The sequence below is a fragment of the Gadus macrocephalus genome, chromosome 23 (genome assembly GCF_031168955.1).
Source record: "Gadus macrocephalus chromosome 23, ASM3116895v1".
Classification (NCBI taxonomy): domain Eukaryota; kingdom Metazoa; phylum Chordata; class Actinopteri; order Gadiformes; family Gadidae; genus Gadus; species Gadus macrocephalus.
Genome location: NC_082404.1, coordinates 4528602 through 4552869, shown reverse-complemented (window position 1 = coordinate 4552869; position 24268 = coordinate 4528602). Strand labels below are relative to the sequence as shown.

At 44.8% G+C, this 24268-nt stretch overlaps 3 protein-coding genes across 13 annotated transcripts in view; 1 reads left to right on the top strand and 2 right to left on the bottom strand.

The window, feature by feature from the left end:
- The window catches only part of LOC132452260 (histone-lysine N-methyltransferase 2C-like), a 66871-nt gene extending 51024 nt beyond the window's left edge, over positions 1-15847 (bottom strand). For 9 of the 10 annotated variants that reach the window (XM_060044761.1, XM_060044762.1, XM_060044764.1 and 6 more), the window contains exons 1-12: positions 15394-15846; positions 10364-10582; positions 6543-6616; positions 5103-6300; positions 3576-3755; positions 3338-3369; positions 2838-2939; positions 2360-2469; positions 2073-2223; positions 1745-1916; positions 493-607; positions 11-174 (exon numbers count right to left, since the gene is read on the bottom strand). In XM_060044761.1, the coding sequence (XP_059900744.1) occupies positions 11-174; positions 493-607; positions 1745-1916; positions 2073-2223; positions 2360-2469; positions 2838-2939; positions 3338-3369; positions 3576-3755; positions 5103-6300; positions 6543-6616; positions 10364-10581 (2516 nt within the window). In that variant the 5' untranslated portion in view covers position 10582; positions 15394-15846. Of the gene's footprint in view, positions 1-10; positions 175-492; positions 608-1744; positions 1917-2072; positions 2224-2359; positions 2470-2837; positions 2940-3337; positions 3370-3575; positions 3756-5102; positions 6301-6542; positions 6617-10363; positions 10583-15393 lie in introns of all 10 variants that reach the window. The other variant, XM_060044766.1, reaches the window with a different exon arrangement.
- A 737-nt stretch (positions 15848-16584) lies between these two features.
- On the bottom strand, positions 16585-19164 carry xrcc2 (X-ray repair complementing defective repair in Chinese hamster cells 2). Its single transcript, XM_060044779.1, has 6 exons — positions 19045-19164; positions 18691-18772; positions 18471-18506; positions 18211-18360; positions 17694-17985; positions 16585-17588 (listed from the first exon to the last, which is right to left on the bottom strand). Exons 1-6 carry the CDS (start codon positions 19075-19077, stop codon positions 17249-17251), a joined length of 933 nt encoding a protein of 310 aa, XP_059900762.1. The 5' UTR covers positions 19078-19164; the 3' UTR covers positions 16585-17248.
- Positions 19165-19705: 541 nt separating this feature from the next.
- The window catches only part of actr3b (actin related protein 3B), a 10231-nt gene continuing 5668 nt past the window's right edge, over positions 19706-24268 (top strand). Inside the window, exons 1-5 of one of the 2 annotated variants that reach the window (XM_060044776.1) lie at positions 19706-20250; positions 21303-21358; positions 21875-21999; positions 22802-22912; positions 23253-23348. In XM_060044776.1, coding sequence (XP_059900759.1) covers positions 20207-20250; positions 21303-21358; positions 21875-21999; positions 22802-22912; positions 23253-23348 — 432 coding nt within the window. In that variant the 5' untranslated portion in view covers positions 19706-20206. Of the gene's footprint in view, positions 20251-21302; positions 21359-21874; positions 22000-22085; positions 22359-22801; positions 22913-23252; positions 23349-24268 lie in introns of those variants that run through there. The other variant, XM_060044777.1, reaches the window with a different exon arrangement.

Below are 24268 nucleotides of genomic sequence, written 5' to 3'. Positions count from 1 at the left end.
AGTACTGTACCTATAGCAGGTGCAACAGGTGAGATGGTTTTGCATGGAAGAGGGATCTGAAGCCTGGTCGCAGAGTGGGCAGGGCAGGCCAGGGTCACACGACTCACACAGAGTAAGGTGATTGGCCCACTGACCTGAAGATCTCACTCCACACCGTTTGCACACACGACAGTTCTGTGGGCAATGGGGAGGTCATATGAAGGGCATGTAAGGAGAAGTGCATTACAAAGTTCAGGCCACGTGGATAGCAATGCCATCATCCACACAGAACAGTATGCACAATATCTACATAGAACAGTAAGCGAGAGCATTTCACTTTAATATCTACTAAAACGTAGCCAGCCGCAGACACTGCAGCCTGATCTCCCAGGGAATCTAATCTGCCTGAAGCCTGTAAATAGCATTGACATGTATATTCTCTTGGTACTACCTTGCAGAGGTGTGTACTTGAGCTGATGTGACACTCGGACACTTGGTGTTTGTGGTTCTCACCTTACACCTCCAGCGGTTTCCAGGCGTTTCTTCCCAGGCAGGTGCAAGACAATGCATGTGATATGCTTTATCACACCACTCACAGACTAGCAGCGCATTTTCATCTCCTTGCAACCTAATACAAACCAAACACACCCATCGTGTTCAATCCTCCGAAATTAAGGTTAAAGAAACAAGATTTATTATTAATAGCTAGGGCTGTAACGATACACCAACTCACGATTCGGTTTGAATCACGATTTTTGACCCACGGTTCGATACATCCCAAGATTTTTTTCAATTTAAAAAGCATTTTATTTAAACAACACTTATATAACAATTAACTTAATCTAACATTTAATAACAAATAATTAGGAACACTGAACAGAAAGAATACTATTAAAAGTATAGCTTAATTAATAGATAAATAACCAAAGATTGCGGTTGGATGATGCTTGCAGGTAGGCAAAAACCCTCAACGAGTTTGGGGGTTTAGTCAAATATCCTATTAGCGCTTCTTATCAGGCTATGTAGCTTAAATAATGACATAATCAGGCCGTATAGAATGCAACATGTTTAATAGCCTAACTTTCAAATAGATGGGGAAAAAACAAGAACGTCTAACATGAACGTCGCAATAACGAGGCAGTGTTACGAGTAGCGTATGCGTGAGAATGGCAGTGTGTGTGTGTGTGTGTGAGTGACGTTAGCAAGTGAGTGGACGAGCGAGGAGAGCGAGCGGTAGTGTGTGTGTCTAGTTAAGAAACGAACGAATCCGGTAGAATAAAGTACCCATCCTGTCAATAATCGGTGGCCGCTACATTCCGACCTATAAGCAGAACAACTGCCGGTCAAATCACACAAAACAATAGAGACAGGATCACACAGGCTATTTTTTTCACGCTTGTCCCACTCTGGATAAATGTCGTTCATATCCCATATGAGGACTTCAACGGATGTGGGGAAATGCAATCCTCCGTAGCCACGGAGAGCTGTCATCACAGAGAGGGCATCTCGTCACAGACTTATGGCATCGATAAGAGGGGGCGGTGTCAGCAGACTATTATTTAGACAAATTCTTAGCAAATTTCAATCGGACAATTTGACCGGAGAGTTAGAAAAGGCGTATCGCGCTTCTGCCTTCTCACACCGCGAGACAGGTTTGTGGCTTTGAGTGTCACGATTTCGGTTTCGATACGCGTATCGTTACTGCCCTATTAATAGAATAGTGTGCGTGTGTTGGGGCAGGCTTGAGTGTGTGTGTGTGTGTTACCTGCAGGTCTGGCAGACCCTACATAGAGGACACTGCCATCCAGCCCTACAAAGAGGGGTTGGCGTTATGGGGGGGTCCTGGCAGCTACCATGGTAACGATTACCACAACAACAACACATCAACTGGTTGCCGACGTCCCCCGCATCGGAACACAACACACACTGTGACGAAACTAGAGGTCAAGACAGGGGGATGGAGGGATAAAAAAAATAAGAAACAATGTTAGAAGAGCAAATTTAAAGAAAGGTTTGCGGCTGGACAGTAATTGAAAGTGTGTTAGCGCGTGCGTAAGTGTGTGTGTGTCTGGGAGTGTGCGTGCGTGGTGTACCTGCAGGTGTGTGCCGGGTACAAAACGTGCGTCTCTGCTCCCAGTCTTGGTGTGCCCCGGCTGCTGCAGCACATGGGTAGTGGTAGCTCCGCCCACAGCCCGTCTCCTGGCAACGTAGCGACGCCCCCAGGCGAAGACAGAACACGCACACCTGGACGGGACAGCGGACATGTTTAGTGACGCAGACTCCGGCTCAAGATCCGGTTGAACCAGAGCACAGCAGTGTATCAGTTGACTTTAATAAAGTCAACGTGAACTTGACTTGATGACCAAATAGTGACCCATACCTGTGTGCTTCCTGAGTCGATGGCTTTGTCGACGTAGAGCAATGATTGGCCCTCCCCTCGGCAAACCCCTTCTGACCATGATGCACAATGCAGGTGGGCACAGCACTGGCCTAGACCGCACATGGGGAACACCAAAACAGAAACAGGTCGTGGTTAGGGAGCCTGTTCAGGCAGTTGTAAATGACTCCATCCATACCAGGATCCGGTCATCTCCATGCCGAGCCAATCAGTTACTTTATTATAGCCAGGCCTTTTACATCACTATTAAACATGCCTGACTAAACCCTTAACAAGCATATGTGTGTGCACTCAGAAGCTGTTCAATTGAAAGCCATTACTGCTGAATTTTGAATTTCTGAAAAATACACAATCGCTACAATACATATTTCTGACTTTTAAACGATTCCCTATGTTCTTTTGTAAGCTCCAATACAACATGGAAAGAAAATAATATGCATGCTTGCATATGCGTGTGTACCTGTGGGATCAAACAGTGATTGGACATTGATGTCGTGGGGCAGCCCGATTGCACCCAGTTGTTGTATGAACTCTGTGGATGTCCTCTGGTCCATCTCCTCATCTGAAAGACATGATATTGAACAATTTGAGACTACTATGAGATGCATTGTAATGGCAGGTCATGAACTCCAAAAGTCATTACCAAGCAATGCTTATCAGAAGCGAAGACAAAAACGCTTACTTTAACAACTAGTACCAAATTATCTTAGTGGCTCACTTACATTTTGGCCCATTTCTTTTAATTACGAGAAAAAAACCTATTTATTTTGTAAGGACTAGACCACAAGTCCTGCTGGCTTCAAATAGGTCACGCTTGTTATGCAACAGCCAGCTTTACAAAAAATAATTGTTGATTCCAGTAGGGTAATGGGAATAAGTATTTTCAATTAAAACACATCCCGACAGATTTGCCTCCACATTCTGGATTCAAAAGGCAGGTGCTTCTTGCATTCTACTCACCGTTGGAACCAGAACCATCCGGACTCCCGCACCTTCAGGGAGAGAGAGAGAGAGAGAGAGAGAGAAGCGTTTGAGAAAGAGAGTGAGCGTGTTCGTCTATCACTATTCATGCCAGTTCATAAGTAAATGGACATTACCCAAGTAAACTAGCAATGCTTGGAACCCGATTTACAAATGCTAGAATGCTAGAAGTGTTTATCCTTTTATTGTGAAAAACCGAAAAGACGAAGAGCCGTACGTGCGAGCCCCCTGGTCGACTTGGTAGCAGTCGTCATGGCAATCGTTATCGCGGTCCGGGGAGGCGCGGCGGTTGAGGATGTGGAGGGGAATATAGCCCGGCGTGGGTCCGAACACCACCAGGTGACCCTGACCCAGGGGAGGGTCGTCACCACGGTAACAGAAGGCACACTGCTTGACTCTGTCGGGGGGGAGGGGAGAGAATCAGAGGAAGTAGTGAGTCGAGAGCCCGGTAGCCTTCTGACACGCCAGATCGTACAACGTCAGTCAACCTTAAACGTCCGACTGCTCAGCATTGTAGTGTGCAACACCAGCTCAGAAAAGAGAAAAGTAGACACAAAGTGGGTCTCATTTATACTTGTTTGATTATTTTCAAACTCATTCAAATTTCTCTAACTGCCACTGACTGGGGTCGTGCCGACTGTCTCCTGCCGCGAATGTGTCTAGAGGATTTGAGCTGCAATTTGGAGAGATGTGCAAATCAGATGGGTAGTTTTGTTTTTTTTTATCCCCAAAGTAAGTGTGCAAAGATTATGGAAATATTGAGGAAAATTAGGCTTAAAGGACTTCTCTCCTACTCCACAACTTAAAGTAGCAGGTAAAAGGACCATGAAAGAATAAGGTAAAAATATATCAGCAAGCATGCAGAATATAGAGGAGAAACATGCAATATCGGCTGGTCGGTTCCCTGTTTGAGGCAACCAAGAGACAGAAATAATGCTGATTTAATAATTCCTTTGGCTTATAGGCCTAGCCTTCCAACACAAAGGTATGAATAGTAGGCTTACGAAGGTCACAATTCATCACTGCACTGCTCAAACGTGCCTAGGAGCCTTATACTGCATTTGTAAATGGGTTAATTACGGATGAAATCAGCACTCTTACTATTGTGGTAACTGACATTTTATTTATTATTGAATTATTCTTCACATGGAATCCAGAAGTACCCAAAGGTGAGTACTCGCTAGTCAGTCTGAATAATCATTTATTCTGCATCCCTTAATCTCACGCATAGATTCCAATCAGATCGCACCTAATAGTTTCAAACTGAAGGCATAATTGCTGTACCGCATAGGAGCCCATGCACCGAGATTTGTATTGAATCATCCTTGAGGAGAGCTGCACATCCCTAGAAACTACCATTGAAGAACCGGTCACCACCGCTAGGAGTGGTCATGGACAAAACTATGTCATCGCCGCTGGTACACTGACAGCCAATGAGAGTAGAACATCCCGTCAGCTGTCATGGGATGACATGAGGAAGCCAAATATGAACAATGAACATCCATAAGCACAGAATAGGCAGTGATGGTCAAATCTCCACGCTCCGATAGTGGCACAATTAACTCATCCCACTTGGGTCCAACCAACCCAAGACATTCTCACTCCATTCACTATTGTCTGCGTGAACATCTCATCATTGGCTCATCATCTAGTGGTTGCTGAACAAATACCTTGCATCAGAGCATCACGCAGACAGAAAGAAATCAAGCTCGGTATGGAAGACAAATAATTAGTAATATCTTACCGTTTTTTGGCATGCCCGAGGGAGGGGGCCGGCGAACCTCCAGAATCGTCTGACAGGGAACAGTGGAACAAGGGGGACAGAGAGTCCTCCTCCTGCCCAGGACTGTAGCTCAACCTGGGGCACGGGCTCTGGCAGGGGCTGGGAACAGGGCTGGGAACAGGGCTGGGAACAGGGCTGGGAACAGGGCTCTGGAGCGTTGGGCTATCCCTCTCCCCAGTGGTCTCCATAGGCAAAGGACTGTGCGGACAGTACTCCTCCTCCACAGAGCTGGGGCTGCCGGGACAAGTAAGCTCCACGGGGCTCAGGCTACAGGGGCATGGATCCAACACCGGGGCGGGGCTACGTGGAGACTGCTCCACCATGGGGCTGGGAGGGCACTCCACCTCCACCACAGGGCGACTGCCCTGCGGAAGACACTGCTCCTCTACCATGCTGCTACCGTCCTGTGGAAGACACTGTTCCTGCACCGGACTGAGGCTACAAAGAGAGGGATCCCCCACAGGGTTGGGAATAGGAGGACAGGGATCCTGCACAGGGCTCTGAGGACATGTACCTTCCACAGGCAGAGGGCCAGCAGTACAGCTAGCCTCTAGAGGGAGAGGACTAGCCGAACAACTGCCTCCCACTGGGCTGGGACTTTGAGGGCTGGTACCTTCCTCCATTGGGCCAGGACTGGTATTAGGTGGGCCCTCCGTAGCGCTCGGCGTAGCATTACATGTGGCTTCCATGAGAGTGGGGGAAAGATGAGGAGAATCCTCCAACGGTGTGTGACTCGCGTCAGGGCTGGGTCGGTGTTGTTCCCCAGGTTCAGGCTCTGCCCTCAGGCTAGGACCAGGGCTACTGACTGGGGTGTTCACTGGGGAAGCGGGGACAGGATCGGCCGGTGGCCCTCCTCCATGATCAGAAGCTAGTCCAGGGTCCGGCTGACACTCCGTGCCGACAGGCGGAGGGATGGGGCTGGCTCTGTCTGCGTCCCCTGGGCCGGGGTCTGGGTTTGGGCTCTGCACTGCCAGGTCATCCTTGGAGGGGGAGTCCCGTTCAGTGTCCGATGGGGCAGGGGTGGGGTTCTGCTCTGGTTGTGGACTGAGCCTGTCCTCTGTGGGTACTGGTTCAGGATCGGGATCTGGTTCGGGATCGGGGGTGGATTTTTTTCTTGAAGCTGATCGTCGTCGGCCCACTGGCTTCAACTCTTTAACCTCTGTGGAGCGGAGAGCAAGCAGAAGTTAACAACAGCAAATCAAAGAACCGTGAGGGGGAGGGAAAGGACGCTTAACATTGCATTTGAATAGATGGGACACATTTTAAAAATATCCACGAGAACTGAGAGATGCAGGGTGGAAACCGAAAGCAGCGTTGGTATAAAGCAAAGTTCAACAGCTGGTTTCCATAACAACCATATTTTATGAATGAGGCACACAGATGTGCCACGCAAGTACACACCTGTTTTCTGTGGCGTTTTCTTCGCTGTTGGACTCCGGGTGTCTTCATCCTGATTTCGACTTCGACTCCTCCGGCTGGAGAGAGAAAAGAGAAACGCAGAAATGTGTTTATGTAGATAGTTTGCTGACGTTGTTTAACTAAATTTACAGGGTTGACAAAATCAGTTGCAATCGTGCGTGAGTGTAAATTAAACCCAAGATGAATGTGGTTCTTGGACATCGGAAGCTGAATCAGTATTGAGTGGGTACAATTCAAAGATTCTGTTGTCCGTCTTGCATATTGTTTGACTCTCTCGTTCAAAATTATATTTCTGGCCTGATCTTTCTGTCTGTCTCTCAAACCATTGTTCTCCCTTACTGTAAGTTAATGCGAACACATGCATTCTCTTGCAAACATGGACGTACACACACTGTACTACTGCACTATGCAAGAACGAGGGCTTGCGTTTCTGTACATGCGTACTCCACATACATTTGCATGGCATTTTGCATTGTTAATATGAAGGTGTGAGTGGAAACAATCTCTGTATGCATTTGTTCAACCAAGTCGAATGGGAAACACACTCATGATGACAGTCCAACAACTTCAGTGGTCCAGTTGACCCACTATTGGTTCCAAGAATTACTATTGGGCCCCAGCCATACACACACAAAGAGACAAAAGAGACAAAGCAGTGCATGTCTATTATATGACTCCTTGAGATATGCTTAGGCAGAAATGAGTTCCCTATGTGTATGCATGAATGTGTGCGTCTTATGTTTATGATTGAGTTGTATGTAGCGACTGCATGTCTGTGTATGTATGAGTGTGTTATGTTTGTTGACAGGCCTGAGAGCTGTGCTGTGGAAAGTAGTTCCAGTTCTGGGGGAGGGGACGATGTTAAAACCCGGACTAGAGTAGCTGGCTGGACTGGAGCCACTACACACACACACACACACACACCTCCTTTTCTCCTTCTCGTGCACTCTCTCTCTTCTCCCATCCCCCTCCACTCCAACCCCGGACCACTCGACTGCTTACCCAGCATGCAACTTAACCACTTCCTTTCCAATAACAGCGTGCTACCACACAAACATCCCCTGGCCCTGTACGAATAAGGCCATGTATATTGGAGTCTGAAGACTTGAAACACACCGAAAAAATACAAAAAAAAATTAATTAGAGAAATGTTATAAAAACCAAACACAATAATGCAAGAGGCAATAGAGAGACCAGATTAGAGTGACATGGTTTGAGGCTATTGAGATGCCCTTCAATCAGACTCTAGAGCCTCATTTAACAAATGTATTGCCATTGAAATGATGATGCCCCTCGTTTTTCTACAAGCGTTGCCTACTGCTGACTGTGTACCAGCATGTGACGAAACACCCACACAAAGTGATTAAGCACTGCTTTATTGGGGATGTCGGCCTTAAGGGAAACAAAGAGCCTAGGTGGGTCACGACCTTTAACTTATGACCTTTAGAATGCTGGCCGAGTGGCCGAGATGAATGCCAGAACCAACCCCAGGGGTAGAACGTAAACTTGGTGGTGATGCCAATACATACAAAATGAGCACAGTAATTGTGCTGCATAACTTGGTGGATTCAAAGGAAAACCAAACTGAACTGAATTACAGGGTTGTGGTTGTTCATTAGAACAGCCTCCCCCGATCACAAAGGCAGGACTTTACATGAGGTCATGGCCTCTGCTTCATGGACGCAGTCAGGTCCCTCTGTGTGCATGCCAAGGACAGAAACCACTCACCTCCTCATTGATACATTGTGTTTTGTTTGATGTTTCGTGATTAATGCATGCAGCGCAGGTGTGAACACACATTGTGTGTGTGAATCAGAATCACATCCGTTAGTTTGTTAAATAAATAGATTTGTTGTGAACACAAGCCATGCAGCTTGGAATGTAGCATTTTTGCTTACAAAATACCACAACCATAAGCATGGAATCCACATTTTGCGTGCGCACCAGCACAGACGTGCAAACATATGTGCTGCCATGAGCGGCACACTGCCATGAGTGAGCGAGTGCACTGTGCTTTTGGTTACATGAAACACACACGTGCTGATGTGTTTGCATAGTAATGATATAGGTAATACATACATTTACTAGGCCAACCCAAATCAGTTTGAAGCTGTGCAAAGTCCTTATTGGTGCATTCACTCGAGACGCGTTAAAACCCCTTCACCTCCCTTCACCTGGACTGGAGTAAAATACTAAGTGCTGCCGTTATCAGCAGTGAATCAGATAGGCTGAGTCATCCCGCTGGCTCAATGAGAGGACACCGCGCCACCGCGTCCTTGCAGACCGCTCTCAGTCTGACTCTACAGCTGACTGAGCGCGAGAGGGATACCCATCGTCTTCATAAGAGTTACCATCGACGACAACAACAACCACAACAACACGAGAGCAGATAAGTCATCCGGTATAGCGGCTGCTGCTGCAAGGCTATGAAGTTCTAGGGTCTCCTTGGAACACAATACCTTCAGACTGAATGAAACACAGGTGGATAATTCCAGAAACGATATTAAATGAGCAACATAGAATGGGGGAGAAGAAATACGTTTATTTATCATCCAATCAAACCTTTGATGTTACAATCTGGACACCAAACCGGAGATGCCGGGGTTAACCTCCTGAACAACAGCATCACTGCAGAGCCGGATCTATTAAACTTGGACTACTCAGACCCCAAAATAGCAAACAGAACTTTCTCCCAGCACAAGATCTTGTTTTACTTGGAATATAGCAACGATAGATCACGATGCAGAAGCAAGACTGAAAAGAGCACACTTTCTTTGAAGGGATGATAGATATCTGAACAACCTTTAGAATCGTAAAAGCAGTGGAAGTGTCCCAGGGAGTCTGCCAGATATAGTACAGCGGTGACGGCGCACAATGAATAGAGTCTGTCTGCATGCAGCAGGACAGCTATTACTGACAATAATCAATTTATGGCAGTGATTCGATTGACGCATTTACATGTGCTCCAGAAATGGGATAACAGAAGCCCTGTTTATAGAGGAAATAGTGTGATTTCTTTCAAGGAAAGTCACTTCTGGATAAAAAGGTAATGGCCTTAAGGAGTTTAAGGAAGGTATGGGTCAGAATGAGTGGGGGGGGTGGGGGTTAGATCTGCTTAATTACAGCAATATCCATTGTGCACAACGATCAATTCCTTTTGGTCTTCCCCCAAGTGAATATAGCAATGCATCTATATGCCATTTGATGGAGGTTTTTATCGAATGAGTCTTTCAATAGTGGGTGCCCACTCTAGGCATGGAGATCGAACCCCTTACCCAGGCCGTGTTAATTCCATACTCCACCAGTTAACCTAGACAGGCCAACAAACAGAATGTTTTGTTTAAAATGTATACAATCTGCACCAATTTCTTGGCAAGCTGTCTGTGTTTGTTAATTCTGGGCTATACATGTCGTCGTACATGTTGTCGTACTATGGCTACACAACTAACACAAATGTGTTCTGACTGATTTGATGCTAGTTGTTGAGGATGTAATTGCTCTCTTAAAACGGAATCCCTCACTCTATTCGACACAACAGTCCCCTGGTGTGCAATTACAGAAAGTGCACTATGGTGGTCATGACTACATTATTGTTTGCAAAAAATATACGTTTAATTTAGACCGGTCAAAACCAGTCCATCTAACGGTTTTACTCAAGCTAATTAAAAGAAGAAGCTCCATATAAATGAGAAAAAGTTGTCACATAAAAAGCTATTCAGCTGCAGGCGGGCGAAGTATTGGAGGGGAGGTGTACGGTCAGCTCAAGGCCTAGATAGAGGGTTCAGATGGGGGCTTCGACTTACTTTGTCCTTGATTGTGGCGGGGGAGTTGGGGGGGGTGGAGTCGGCGGCAGCGCGGAGCGGCCGGTACTCCCGTCTTTCCGAGGTCGCCCACGCGGCCGCTTCTCAGGGGTAGGACTGCTGGCAGCCGCCTTGGCCAATCCGGCGCTGCGTCCGGCACGAGTGACAGGAGGAGGCGGGCCCCTGTCCCGAAGCTCCTGAGACTGAGCCCCTGATGGCATTCTGGGAAAAAGACACGGACGCAATGAAACATCATACCTTTAATAGCTAGTTTGTAGTTGTGTCATGCAAAAGCAAAGCCAGGATAAACTAACAGATCATATTTATTCTAAATCACCCTAATAGTGCAAGCGTCAACTTTAAATCCATTGCTGAAGAGGTTACCTGAATTAAATGTAACATTTTGAGGCAAATTGAAGAACGCAGCAGCACGAGCTGCACTTAAATGTTGAAGCTCACTCGGTAAAAGCTGAACCAAAAACAAAGAGCTAATCTAAAACTAATTTAGTATTTGGGTCAACATAATCCATGGTCCGCACTCCCTGCAGACTGAAACACATGTTGAGGAGAACCTTGGAAATTGGTAAAATTTGGCATCCCTCAGTGAAACTGGGCTCAACCAGACCAGCCAGACATCTATAACAAGGCAGACAGGCGAGTGGCTGAACTCACTGTGACCCAATGAACTACTGACACACGCGTCAGCCCCCGTGACAGCCGGCTATTTTGACCAATCACAACATGGAGAACGAATGAGTAACGGCAAGGGCTCTGTGACCCGCCGACATGGATTGGACTTAGGTTGCTTCAAGAAAACAAATGCAGGCGGACAGAATTCAGGGGTGACACAAGTCTGCATACAGAGACTGGGCAGTATATACAAGGCCGTAGCCGGTCAAACCATCTCAGCCAGCGACAAGACTACGACGTGGGCATTACTCAGGATGGACCTCGGTGAGTGCAGACGTGAATGAGCTGACGTGTTATGAGATGACGAGAAGAGCTTTGGGCACTCACCTGGTGCTGAGACAATGTTCTTGACCAGTGCCACCGCCGCTACTATTGGTAAAGAATGTCAGATTATAGCTATGGTAACCTCTTGGGGGGTGAACTTTCTGTGTCACGGCAGAATGGGTACTACAAGATATTGTTTGGCCCACTTAGTGACCTGACCAGCATGGAGCCACAATCCTATCAGCCTCATTTCTTGCCAGTAAGCCACAGTGTCGAGTGTGTAAGGCACCAATGCTGCTTATCGGGAAGACACTTCCACGGACCTCAGCAGGTCTTCCTATATCACTGCACACTAATATTAAAATAAAACTTCAAAACCTTTCACTATTATTTTTCTCTTCAACTGTACTTCCATAAAAAAGCATGCAAGTTAAGTTTCACACATTTGTTCAGGTATGTCTTAATGCATTAGTCCAACATCAAGAATAGAGAACCATTAAAGGGTGCGTCTTAGAACGTGTTTTACATGAAAACCAGTAGTTATTACAAACCAATCCGTGTGCAGACAGTTATCGCACATGAGTGAGGTTCCATCATAGCCATGACGGTTGACGTTTAACAGGGTGACCTTTTTTCTCACCTCTGGTCTAATCAAGTAAACTCGTTTTTTGCAGTGTTGAAACTGAAAGCCCTATAATTTATACATCATACGCAGATAACAATGCATTGAAATGAGCAGCGCTAAGCACTGAACCAGTGGCCGTGGACGTGGGTCAATAGAAGGCGCCGCCCCTCCGTGAAATATTCACTTGAATATATCTGCAAACTATGAATCATCTATTATAATACGTAATAAAATCAACAAAAATACATAGCGTTTATCCTTGTTTAATTGTGTGATAGACCCTACTTGCCACTGCCAGCAACCATTTAAATGTGTCTGAACGTCGATGATTTGGGCTAGGCTAGGTGGTCCCTCCTCCAAGTCAGGGGCGCCGGCCACGTTGACGTCAATGTAGGCTTGCATTTGCTGTCTATCAAGCAGAGACATATATATATATAGACATTGAGACTCACAAAAAAATGTGCTATAGGATAGTTATCATGATTTGTCTCAATATCAGAATAACAACAATGGGTCAAATAACAATGGCTGGTGGAATAGCACTAAAGTAGGTCTGTATGCAGTGTAAGCATTTCCAGGCCCTGCAAGTCAGGATGTAGGCTATGAATCTGAATGAGTAGCAGGTAATAGGTAGTGGCCATCGCCAAATTGCACCAGAATACAGGAAATCAAATCTACCTAATTCTATTTTTCCTGTGGGGGACCCCCAGTTCATTACTGCACCCCACAAACATTTTTGATCACCGGCCGCCACTGCACTGAACAGCAACAATTGAATATAAATTATATTCTCAATAAAATATTGTTATATAAACAGCATTTACACTGAAGAAGATAATAATAAGCATCATGGAATGAAGAAGATTAGAGATTTTGAGAGTGTCATGTCATTGAAGGCCATTTTAAGTATGCTACACAATATATATACTGGCGTCATTTTTGTAGCTTTACTTTTATATAATTGGCCAAAAATTATATAATGTTTTTTAATATTAATCGATAGATAATTATCATGACAACAATAATAATAACAATGCTCAATTCTCCTTATGACAGAATCCTAAAGAAAAATGATGTTTAATGGATTATAATATACAATTATTTATTATCAGAAGTAAAATAAAAATGAGAACTGCTTCGATTCCCTATCACACCAAATGCCTGGTTTCAAACATCTCAACAATGAATAAGTTAACAACTGCTAGAGAGTAGGGCTGAGGGGATGTTGAGAAAAAAAAAAAAATAATAATCGCCCAGGTAGTGCCTACTTAGCTTCCATGACACTCATTAGTTTCTTGAAGCCCTGTTTTTCAACCTTTCTTGCAGGCATCATATATTTAGAAATACAGTACGGAATTGTGCTGTTTATTTCTTTATATCGCTTTGATTTATTTTCGTATGGGGTAATGGCTGAAAAAGCAGACGCATGTGCCGGGTGTTGAACAGAAGTTTGACTAGCAGTAGGACTGGGCGGTTGGCTAGTAGTTGGGGGAAGCTGACGCTAGCACGATAGCGCAAACTCCGGCTTTAGGAGTGCTCTGTGGGATGGTAGCTTTTGAGATGGTGGAAGAAGTGGGTGGCGTGGACTGGTCGCCTACATATTTTGCACTTAATACTAGTCTGTGCATTATACTATGTCAGACTTCAGGTAAGCCCAACCATTTCCAAATAACTGGAGTGGCATGAATGACCTTTCCTAGAAACTCATTCTCTCATTCTATAGCTTCCTTCTGATAAACACATTGGCTGTCAAACATTTGTCTTTAAAATAACTCTTTAATGAACTACATAATTTCTTTAATTCTATCCAAGCAATAGTTTTTCAAACCAAATACAAATTATGAATCTATCATTGAACCTCATTACTTGACACTTGATTACTAGATGCCATTGTAGACAATGACATCACATCGGAAGTACCTTGGTTGCAGATTGCAACCTACTAGCTAGACGGTAGACGGCTAGACGCCACTAAATCATATTCACTACACCTTAAAAAATGTGCAGAGATATTGGTTTACCTTTTCCACTTGCATATTCAGACACATAAGATCACATAATCATTATTTGAATACTAGCTAGACTATATATTGGTTCTAGTCTGTAGACACACACACATACATATTTATATTAGCTCTCTCTAGCAATGAATTAATAAACCCAGAACACCCAAATATGGCCTCTGCTGGCGTCGGGCCTTCCAGCAGCCACAACCCTGGTGTATCTTGGCACATCACTTTTATCAAATTAAATAGGCAACACTAAATGAGGTGATTCTCTAACATAAATAAGATACTTTCCAGGGGTGGTAGGCTATAACTAAACAATACAATAACATGATACTAAGTCATTTATACACGGCACAATGACTCAAGAGACAACTTTACACATAATTAATCTAATAAAGCTTATCTGTGGAAATTGGCAGCATAACCAATTTCCCATGTCTGATCAAATGTGTTCTAATGGAGACAAGAGTGAAAGATCAGGGCAGTAAAACGGACTTTCCAACCGTCAAACAAACAACCCCGGACATACTCCACAGTAAGCATCAGTTACTCTGATATGCTATGGGAAACGTTCTCCCCAGTCTCAACAACCCCACTTGTTTTCTATACACAACTTCCAGTGAGGCCTTTAGACTACTAGACTATTGCTCCACACTGGCTCCCTCCGTGCAGCAAGGTGCCGAGTAAGCAGACAACCGGCCAATGGCATGGCGGTGAACTGGGTGGTGTTTCGGCCTAGATCATCCACCTCGATGACAACAACACATCATACGTCCTGAAAGCAATGTTGACTTCGACTTGATCCATCAGCCGTAATCGATCAAAAATGATCTGCAACTTATGATCTCCACTTATACTTGTTCCCCGTTGGATGGCTTTAAAACACTGAATGGGGTTACGATCGTAATACCCAGCTGCATCTGTCTGCTTGATGCCTAAACGTGTTTCAGCTATGCATTGTAATCGTACCTTGATTCATGTCTAGAAGTATGGTTCGTCCATCTAAAAGATGCATGCTCACATCCGAAGGGATTGGGTTATAGTATGAATCTACTTACAGTGTGAATGCCCGTACTGGTGGTGGAAGTACATATTAAAACACCCATGAGTTAACACACGTTTCACAATCATCGTCAAAACAGATAACTAAATCCTCTATAATTCACTACATAATAGAAAGGTTTGGCAACACAACATTAGTATCAGCTTCCTATATTGGGGGGTTCGTGTGGACCGCCCAGAATTTGACTGATCACTTTTCTGTTAGCATTAGCTAACAAGCTAGCTCTTAGCGCGCAATATAAAGGAGTGCATTCCGTCTAGATAGCTGGCTTTGGATTCATCCCAGATTAATTTGGAATTAATTACAATTTAATTTTACAGCCGATAGCCGCAAACAGAGCGATAAACATGCAGAAGTGTCGTGAGAAAAGAAAAACCCTTACGGAATTGATGCAATTCTCTTTTTCCTCTCCAGCTTTGCAGCCAACTTAAACCGATTTTAATTCCAGCAACGAACTTCTCCGAGTGATAGCATTTGTTTCATAGGGTTGACATAATATTTTCCGACGAAACATTCCCTTGAGGTTGAAATAAAAAGCGTGATTTTCACCTCTAAAACGCGAAAATTAAAGTTAAAGCGTACGCTCCATCATGGAGGCCATGTTTCGGATCGACCGAAGCACTGCCTGTCAACGATAGTAGAAGAAGTAGGTCCGATAAAACATTAGTTTGTGTGTGAGCGCCGAAACATGTGTCTAGTGTGAACGACAAGAATACATATGCCTGTAGTAAATTTGGAATGAATTACTAGTTTAAGCTTTTGAAATGAACTGTGTTAGTGGCAGAGTGAAAATGTGTTATGAAAAAGTGTGTCTGACCCTGCGGAGGGAGCCTTGGAAAGCCGTTCGGGTGAAGCACCCTCTCTGTCATCAGACGGAACACCGGAAAACACGGAGTGCTTCAGCATTCTGGAGGGGATCAAAAACGGACTTTGACATACATGTTTACAATTGGTTCATTTAGTTAAAAACACCCAGAATAACTGAGAGTCTTAATAAACCAATAATCGAAATAGTTTTTATGGGGAGCAGAATTTGGAATTCAAAAGGATTGCAATTGTGATCTGGATTGATGTTTCTGACATTACCCTGAGCAGCTAGGGATGTACGATAGGCCTATTGCTATAACCTGTTTGAAAACGAATGGCATACTGCTGTCGTAACCGGGTAAAGACCTTATATCAGCTGCTCTTTATTATATTTTTTCCTTCAAACAAAAATAATTGTTTTGGTATCAGTGAAACGGGGTTACAAACAGTGCCAATGGGTGATGCAAAATTATTTCAATTTCATCAACCAGTCTCAATCATGCTTTATGGAATTAAGTCTAAAATAAATTGTGCCTACAACCTCCAAATACAGAGAACCGTATATTCCATTGACGTATTATAACAACTATATCATAATTTAAGAATTGTTAGATTATCATTTTTTATAAAATAGATTCAGCGAGGGAAAGAGGAAGTTGAGGTCCAGTACAGAGGAAATGATCTGTCCAGCAAAAGAAACAGAAGAAACATACAGAGGCAACCGTCGCGTAAGAATTAGAGGTAGAGCCACATACATGAGAAGACGGAATGTGTATCTCTACGAAAATATTTATTTTGTAACCAGTATGATGGACTAGAAATGTGCTTGTTAAATCTTCAAACAACATTTCTGGGCACATCCTTTCTACAAATTAATTCAGAGCTAAATTGTTAGACATACTTTATTTCGGAACATAGTACAGTTTTGCCTATACAAGCTAGTATAAATACATGGATTGTAAAACCAATGCCAAAACCAAACCCAGTCCGAAAAACGGGACTATCCAAGAGAAGATATCACATCAAAACATTAGAATGCCTTGTTGTCAGATATTTGTTGAGTGATTTCCTTTAGTTGTCAAAACCAAACTACTGAACGGAGCTACAGGTGTACCCTAAAATGGAAAAGGACTCCTATTATCAACCCATGATTCAAAGGCCTCAGCTCCCAGCCAGCCAGACTTGTGATGTGTGCGGATGGGATTCAGGTGGTTCCCCCTGGTGGAAATAAGGTGTAAACGCACTTTTCTCTGAGAGTGAAAAGTTCCAGTGCAGCAGTTTCAACGTCAGATACAACATACATAAAACGCATTAACTTCAGAATGCTTTTTACAGATAACACCACATATACATAGTGAATATGTGTACAAACTCACAAAAAACAAGGCTGTTATTTTCAGGAACAAAACAACAAGGTAGACTCTGGAATTTTAAACAAACACTACTCCTCCGTCAGTCACATAGAATGAGCTGCTCTTGTGAGCCTTGGTCACTTTGGAGGAGGAGGAGGAGGAAAAGGAGATGCAGCGAACGTTGAACGCCTGTCTTCGGCTCTGCTCCTCAGTGCACGCAGTGGCCATGTTGGTTCCAGGCGTTCCCCTGGAACACAACAGCCTGTGGGTTACCAAGCGTTGCCATGGGCGACAGAGGTATGGCTGCTCATACTCAGAACATGAGGGGGAGGAGGAAGAGGATGACGAAGAAGTAGCAATGTTTCTGTAGTTCCTTCTGATGGCGTGCGAGGTGGCGAAAACTGTGATTCTGTAATCTCTGAATTGAAAAAAAGAAATATAAATCGTCAATAAGGTGAACTACATAGACATCTGTAACCATTCTGAGCTAAAAGGGAAGATACAACCGTGAACACACACACACCTTAGTAGTCTAGAAAGCAACTCTGAACACTTGGTGAGCTTGTCCTCCTGTCTGGCCGCACTTTCCCCGCCCCCGCAGCGATCCAGCCAATAGAAAGCCGAGATACTGTCGATGAGCAACAGCGATAGGCCGGGCCGGGAGGAAAGGGAGGTCTCCAGGTAGTGGAGGGTGAGGAGCAGCTGGGAGGAAGAGCCACAGTGGACCACGAGGAGGCGGGAGAGACAGGTGCGCAGGGCGGCCTCCTCCGAACACCCCGCGTCGGACTCAGCCTGTGGGCTGCTGGAAGAGCGACCTAGACCGACAGGCAGAGAGAGAGCCGGAGGAAAAGACGCAGAGCAGAGGTGGAATAAATAATAATTGCATTGCAACGACGGACAGCTTTGTGAAATTAGATCTCAGTTCACCAACATAAACTGAACAGATTTGTGTGTGTGTGTGTGTGTGTGTGTGTGTGTGTGTGTGTGTGTGTGTGTGTGTGTGTGTGTGTGTGTGTGTGTGTGTGTGTGTGTGTGTGTACCAGCAGCCAGTCTGTTCTCCAGTATGGTGACCAGGCGTAACATGTCCAGGCTGTAGTCAGTGTCCACAAACACCACCTCCACACCCATACCTCCAGCCTCCACAGGCAGGATGCAGCGACACAGCAGGTGGTACAGCAGCTCTGTCTTACCTTGAGATACACGTGTGAACACACACGCACAAACACACACACGTAATAGGGTATAGCTACGAATCAAAGATCTCTTAATAAAACACGCAATTTAGACAACAGTTGCTTACCTGTCCCTTCCAAGCCATGTAATTCAACCACCTCCCCTGTTCCAGAGAAACAGATATACAAAGTTTGTTTTGGAAAGACGCCAGAAAGCCCTCTACATCCCATTGACATATAGCTTCAATCATATACACACCTCAATTACATTAAAGTAGTACCGATGATTCATCGGTACTACTGTATTGTCTGAATTGACAATGTGTAGTTTGTGACGGTGAGCCCTACCATACTGAGGTCCGCAGTTCTTGGGGAACAGATGTGGCTCGATATCGATCAGACAGCGACGTGCTTCTAGCCTGGCAAAAAGCTGCACAAAATAGAACCATCGCTTTTAAGAATTGGAAACTTAAAGCTAAAGTTGTCAATGAATGTCGTTATGTTTGTCAATATTTGGTTAATCTAAAAAAGGAGTTTAACAGCCTATCATCATTAAAGTTTCTGGTCTCTGGTGTACGGCTGGAAGTAGTGCCTTTCGGTTATTTGGGGTCATTTAAAAAAAGTGTAGCTTAATAAATAACTTTTCAACCGAACTAATGTTCATGGTGGTTGGTAAAACATTCTAAATATTTTTCGTCCAACCTGTGCACCCGTTTCTGTCTTGTAGTCACCCATGGGATGTCAACACGATGGATGTACAATAAGGTAAACACTCTTTAAATCATGCTTCCTGGTTCAGGAAACTTACCGTAAAGTTTGTTGTAGCTACGCCTGGCAGCATCTGTTGCCATTTGGCGCAATGCCAAATTCGCATGTCTTGTCTAGTATTTGCCTGTATGAATGTCTGTCTGATTATTTGTTTGTCATGAACATAATATTATAATAATGATAATAATTAATATTAGAATCATAATAAATATGGAAAAATAATAATTTATATTATAGATTAAAAAATGTATTACAAATGTAGTAGCCATGTAACTGTATACTAAGCGCCAGCCGTGTACATATGACAGCTGACACACAAGCACAAACAGACACACTTACACACACTTACACACACACACACACACACACACACACACACACACACACACACACACACACACACACACACACACACACACATACACGCACGCACACACACGCACGCACACACATAGACACCCAAAACACACGCACAAACAGGCACACACACACACACACACACACACACACACACACACACACACACACACACACACACACAAGCGCGCGCACACTAGACGCACGACCGTGCAAAACGTAGGTATACACATGAAGCGCGCGGGCACAGAGGCGCACGACTGTCGCTGCTTCACTCTCTTCACCACTCTCGTCTTCACTCCATCATCCTGCTGGGCTCTGGTTACCGGGGCCGTGTGAGAATGTGTTTCTATTTTTTCCCAGCGTTCCTTTGACACGGGAAGTAGTCCCACTGGCGGATCATAACGGGAACGACCAGGGGAATATCTCGGACTGCGAGGGGGGAACGAACGGACTGCTTTAATAGTTTATCAAATAAGCTTTTAAACCTATTATAAATAGACGAAACTAATCCGAGCCCGTGTTGAATTTTTTTTGTGGAGGGAAGGACAATCCAAGACGAATGATTGACTACTAAAGAGAGAGACAGAAAAGAAAAAAAAACATATCGTTCTTCGTTGCCATTGCACAGGCTACCTGAAATGCCAGCCCATGTTATCCGTTTAACGGGGGCGTCTCGTTAACGACCGTCGATCACTGGGTGTCGGTGCATCGGACCGGACGGTTCCAGGAGGCAGGCATGTCGGCGCAGTTGCCACCCTGCGTTATAGACTGCGGGACGGGGTAAGTCAGTTTGTTTATAACGGAACAGCTGGGCTCTGGGAGACATGCACACGCACTTTCACACCAACACACACACTCGCATGGCAAGCCTACTGGACTGCGTTGCTTTTTTTTTTTCCATGTTAGGCTTTAAATGAATATTAGTCTGTGGTCTTGCAGTCGATGCGAGTCGCATTGTTGATTATGCATTGTGATTTTGTGTGTGCGTGCTTTCCTATTGCATTATTGGCATTAGCCTCTTACTGGAGCAGTTTGCATCTCCGATGGAGTTTGAATGCCCCTGACGTCACGGCGCTGTTTATGAAGGCTTAATTTCCACTGGGAGAGACCATGTTATTTTTTTCATAATATAATACCTAATGTTTCCCAAAATAAGGCCTATCCTTTTAATGCATTGTACTTAGAGAATAATTTATTGGAAGGGCCTACAAACATATTTTGAAGATTTGGTTGAGATGCATTTCTGTGTCATGTGCTTCAGATTAAATACAATCTAAGTGAAATATAAAAATATTATATCCGTCATAGCATCCGTCCAGCATAGTAGGCTACATCAACAGTACTTCACTTCTACTTTCAACACTTTCAATTAAAAGTATCTCATAGTCTGCATGACTCAATCACAGAGCATGTAAAAATGAGCCATCAGGGACAATATCTCCTCTCTCCTGGCCTTCCGATGACAAACACACTCTCACACACACACACACACACACACACACACACACACACACACACACACACACACACACACACACACACACACACACACACACACACACACACACACACACACACACACACACACACACACATCTCTGTGCAGCTCTACCTCCCATCAGAGGTCACACACTCACACGGTCTGCCTGTCGTTCTCAGTCTGGATAATCCTGTTGTTTTGTGAAGGTTTCAAACTGATGTCAGCATTTCAACTCAATGCAATGTTCCCAATTCTAAAGTTCATTATCACTTAAAGTGTACATTGACCAAATTAGATGGAAGAAACCATTACTATAGCAACCCTAACACTGAATCATTGTATCTGACTGCAGGTATACTAAGATTGGCTATGCTGGAAATACAGAGCCTCAGTTCATAATGCCCTCATGTAAGTAGTGCACACACGCATGCGTGTCAACACAGACCCAACACAACACACAGTGATTTCCTACATGTCTTTGCTTTTGTAAACAAGGCAGTATGTTCCCGGCGTTCCCCTTCAGAATCAACAAAGTATGCCATCTTATGTCATCTCAGCTCGTTCACCTCTCCCCACTTTACCCAATCTCATCTCACCCCCCCCCCCCCCCCCGATCCCCTTAGCTTCACCCGTTTCCCTTCACCATCCCTCATCTCCCCTCAACTCTCTTTATCATACCTCCTTCACCTCTTCTTCCCTCATCTGCCCTCACCTACACTCATCTGCCCTCCCCTCCCCTCACCCACCCCCCCCCCCCCCCCCCCCCACCATAACCGTTCCTCCCCTCCCCTCCATTTCCCCCCCCCCCCACTTCTGTCCCCTCCCCTCACCTCACCTCTCCTCCCCTCCCCTCCCCCCTGCCCTCCCCTCCCCACGCTATGTGTGTGTGTGAGTAAAACAGGCCTGTTGGCATCCTGCTAACAGGTATAGCCATCAGAGAGTCGGCTGGGGTGGGGGATCAGGCTCAGAGGAGGCTTGTGCGCGGGGTGGAGGACCTGGACTTCTACATTGGAGACGAGGCCATCGACAAGCCCAACTATGCAACCAAGGTAGAATAGATCCACCTCTGGATAGGAGCTGTGTAGAACCCTGCCGTGCCCCTGTTCTATTAATTTGATCTTTATTTAGGAGACCCATTGAGGCCAAGGTCTCTTTTTCAATGGTTTCCTGCACTCCAAATGACGACAATGCAAAATAAAATACATACATTTAAACAATTTAACTTTTCCATTCAAATTATTTTAAATGACCAAAAGGTACCAACATATCTCCCTTCAGGACTTCCCGTAGTTCATTCCAAGCCTTTGGGGCATCAAACTGAAAGTCAGATGTATTGTAGCCTACATCCTGTCCTGTGTGTGGGTGTAATGGATCACTGACTGAATAAACTCACATACCAAGAATAACGGTATATCACACCCGGAAAACACTAATGAAGTTTTAGATTTATACTAATAATTACAGGGGTCGGCCTTACATTTACATGGCATGGATTTAATGATAATAATATTGTATTGCATTTATATTGGGCTTTCCAAGGCAACCAGAGTGCTTTCCAAAGAGAGCATGTTTATGTGTGTGCGGGGGATATGACACCTCATCCATTTCCAGTATGTAGCGTCCACCTGGGGGTAGCACGGCATCCAGTATGCACCAGAAAGCTCACCACACACTGGCTATCACAATGGAGACAGGAGATTTGTTTGGTATTGCCAGTAGAAATTACTTTTATTAGTGGATGGTAACATGTAGATAACAACTACTCATCTGATTGAGGACACCAGTGCAGTCTGTAGAGAATGACAGCAGGTGAAGCTATAAAGTACATTATCGACCCTCTGTGACATCTAGTGGCCTATTCGGCATGGGATGGTGGAAGACTGGGATCTGATGGAGAAGTTCATGGAGCAAATCATCTTCAAATACCTTCGGGCGGAACCAGAGGACCACAGCTTCCTTATGGTAGGAGAGGCAACACCTGTCTGTGTGTGTTTCTTTCTGATTAGTTTACAGAAAAACCAACAGTGTTGTTTTTGTGTTTACTCTTTTTTGTGTGTGTATGTGTGTGGATGTGTGTGTGCGTGCATGCGTGTTTTTGTGTGTGTGGGTGCATGTGCCTTTGTATGGTTGTTTGTGTGGTTATGTGTGTGTGTGTGTGTGTGTGTGTGTGTGTGTGTGTGTGTGTGTGTGTGTGTGTGTGTGTGTGTGTGTGTGTGTGTGTGTATGTGTATGTGTGTGTGTGTGTGTGTGTGTGTGTGTGTGTGTGTGTGTGTGTGTGTGTGTGTGTCTTCATCTTCTACAGACAGAGCCTCCGCTCAACACTCCAGAGAACAGAGAGTATCTGGCAGAGATAATGTTTGAGACATTCAACATACCTGGGCTCTACATCGCTGTACAGGTAATGACCTCTCTCTCTCTCTCTCTCTCTCTCTCTCTCTCTCTCTCTCTCTCTCTCTCTCTCTCTCTCTCTCTCTCTCTCTCTCTTTCTCTCTCTCTCTCCCTCTCACTCTCTCTTTCTCTCATCTCCCGCTCATTCTCACTCTCTTTCTCTTTCCCTCTCTCTCTTGTATGTTACATAATTTTCACTCTGCCTTTTTGTATATATATTTTGTTTCTCTATCTCTTTGCCTCAACTTTGTCCCCCTATGTCTTTCTGTGTCCCTCTATGTCATTATATGTCTCCCTCTATGCCTCTCTGTCTCTCTCTATGTCTTTCTATTTCTCTCTATGTCTCCCTCCAAGTCTCCGTCTGTCTCTCAATGTCTCTCTATGCCCCTCTATGTTTATCTCTCTATGTCTCCCTCTATGTCTCTCTATGTCTCTCTCTATGTCTCTCTTCGCCTCTCTCTCAATGTCTCTCTTTATGTTTCCCTCAGTGTTTCTCTCTGTGTCACTATCGATGTCTGTCTCTGGCCCCATCCACCCCATGCCCGATCTTTTGGGGCCTGAAAAGGGAGACTTTACAAAATGTCTTCCATGTGGCCCCTTGTGGAGAGGCGTAACCACCACTGACTATTTTGATCATTCAATCAGAGCGAGGAGAAACAACAACCGAGCGGAATAGCAAGCTGTGTTTGTGATCGGTGGAGGCAGATTAATAATGTCCAGTAATACCTTTCCAGACAAATAATCTCTTCTTAAACGTGTCATCAAAATATTCCTGCTTCTTGTGTTTCTCTTGGTGTTCAGTGCGCTGGAGTAGAAAACCGTTGCCCACAGGCTCGTGGGTTTCCTCTGTGATCTTTGCATATTTGAGCAGAAAAGTTGCACTGCCACTTGCTCGGCATACGTATTGAACACTTTTCACTTGGACGAGGA

Excerpts from the sequence above, each read along its gene's own strand:
- xrcc2 (XM_060044779.1), bottom strand. The coding sequence starts at position 19,077 with ATGGGTGACTACAAGACAGAAACGGGTGCACAG. Across the intron at positions 18,361-18,470 it reads ACATGGCTTGGAAGGGACAG|GTAAGACAGAGCTGCTGTAC; the intron begins GTAAGCAACTGT and ends GTGTATCTCAAG. Across the intron at positions 17,986-18,210 it reads GGAGAACAGACTGGCTGCTG|GTCGCTCTTCCAGCAGCCCA; the intron begins GTACACACACAC and ends CTGTCGGTCTAG.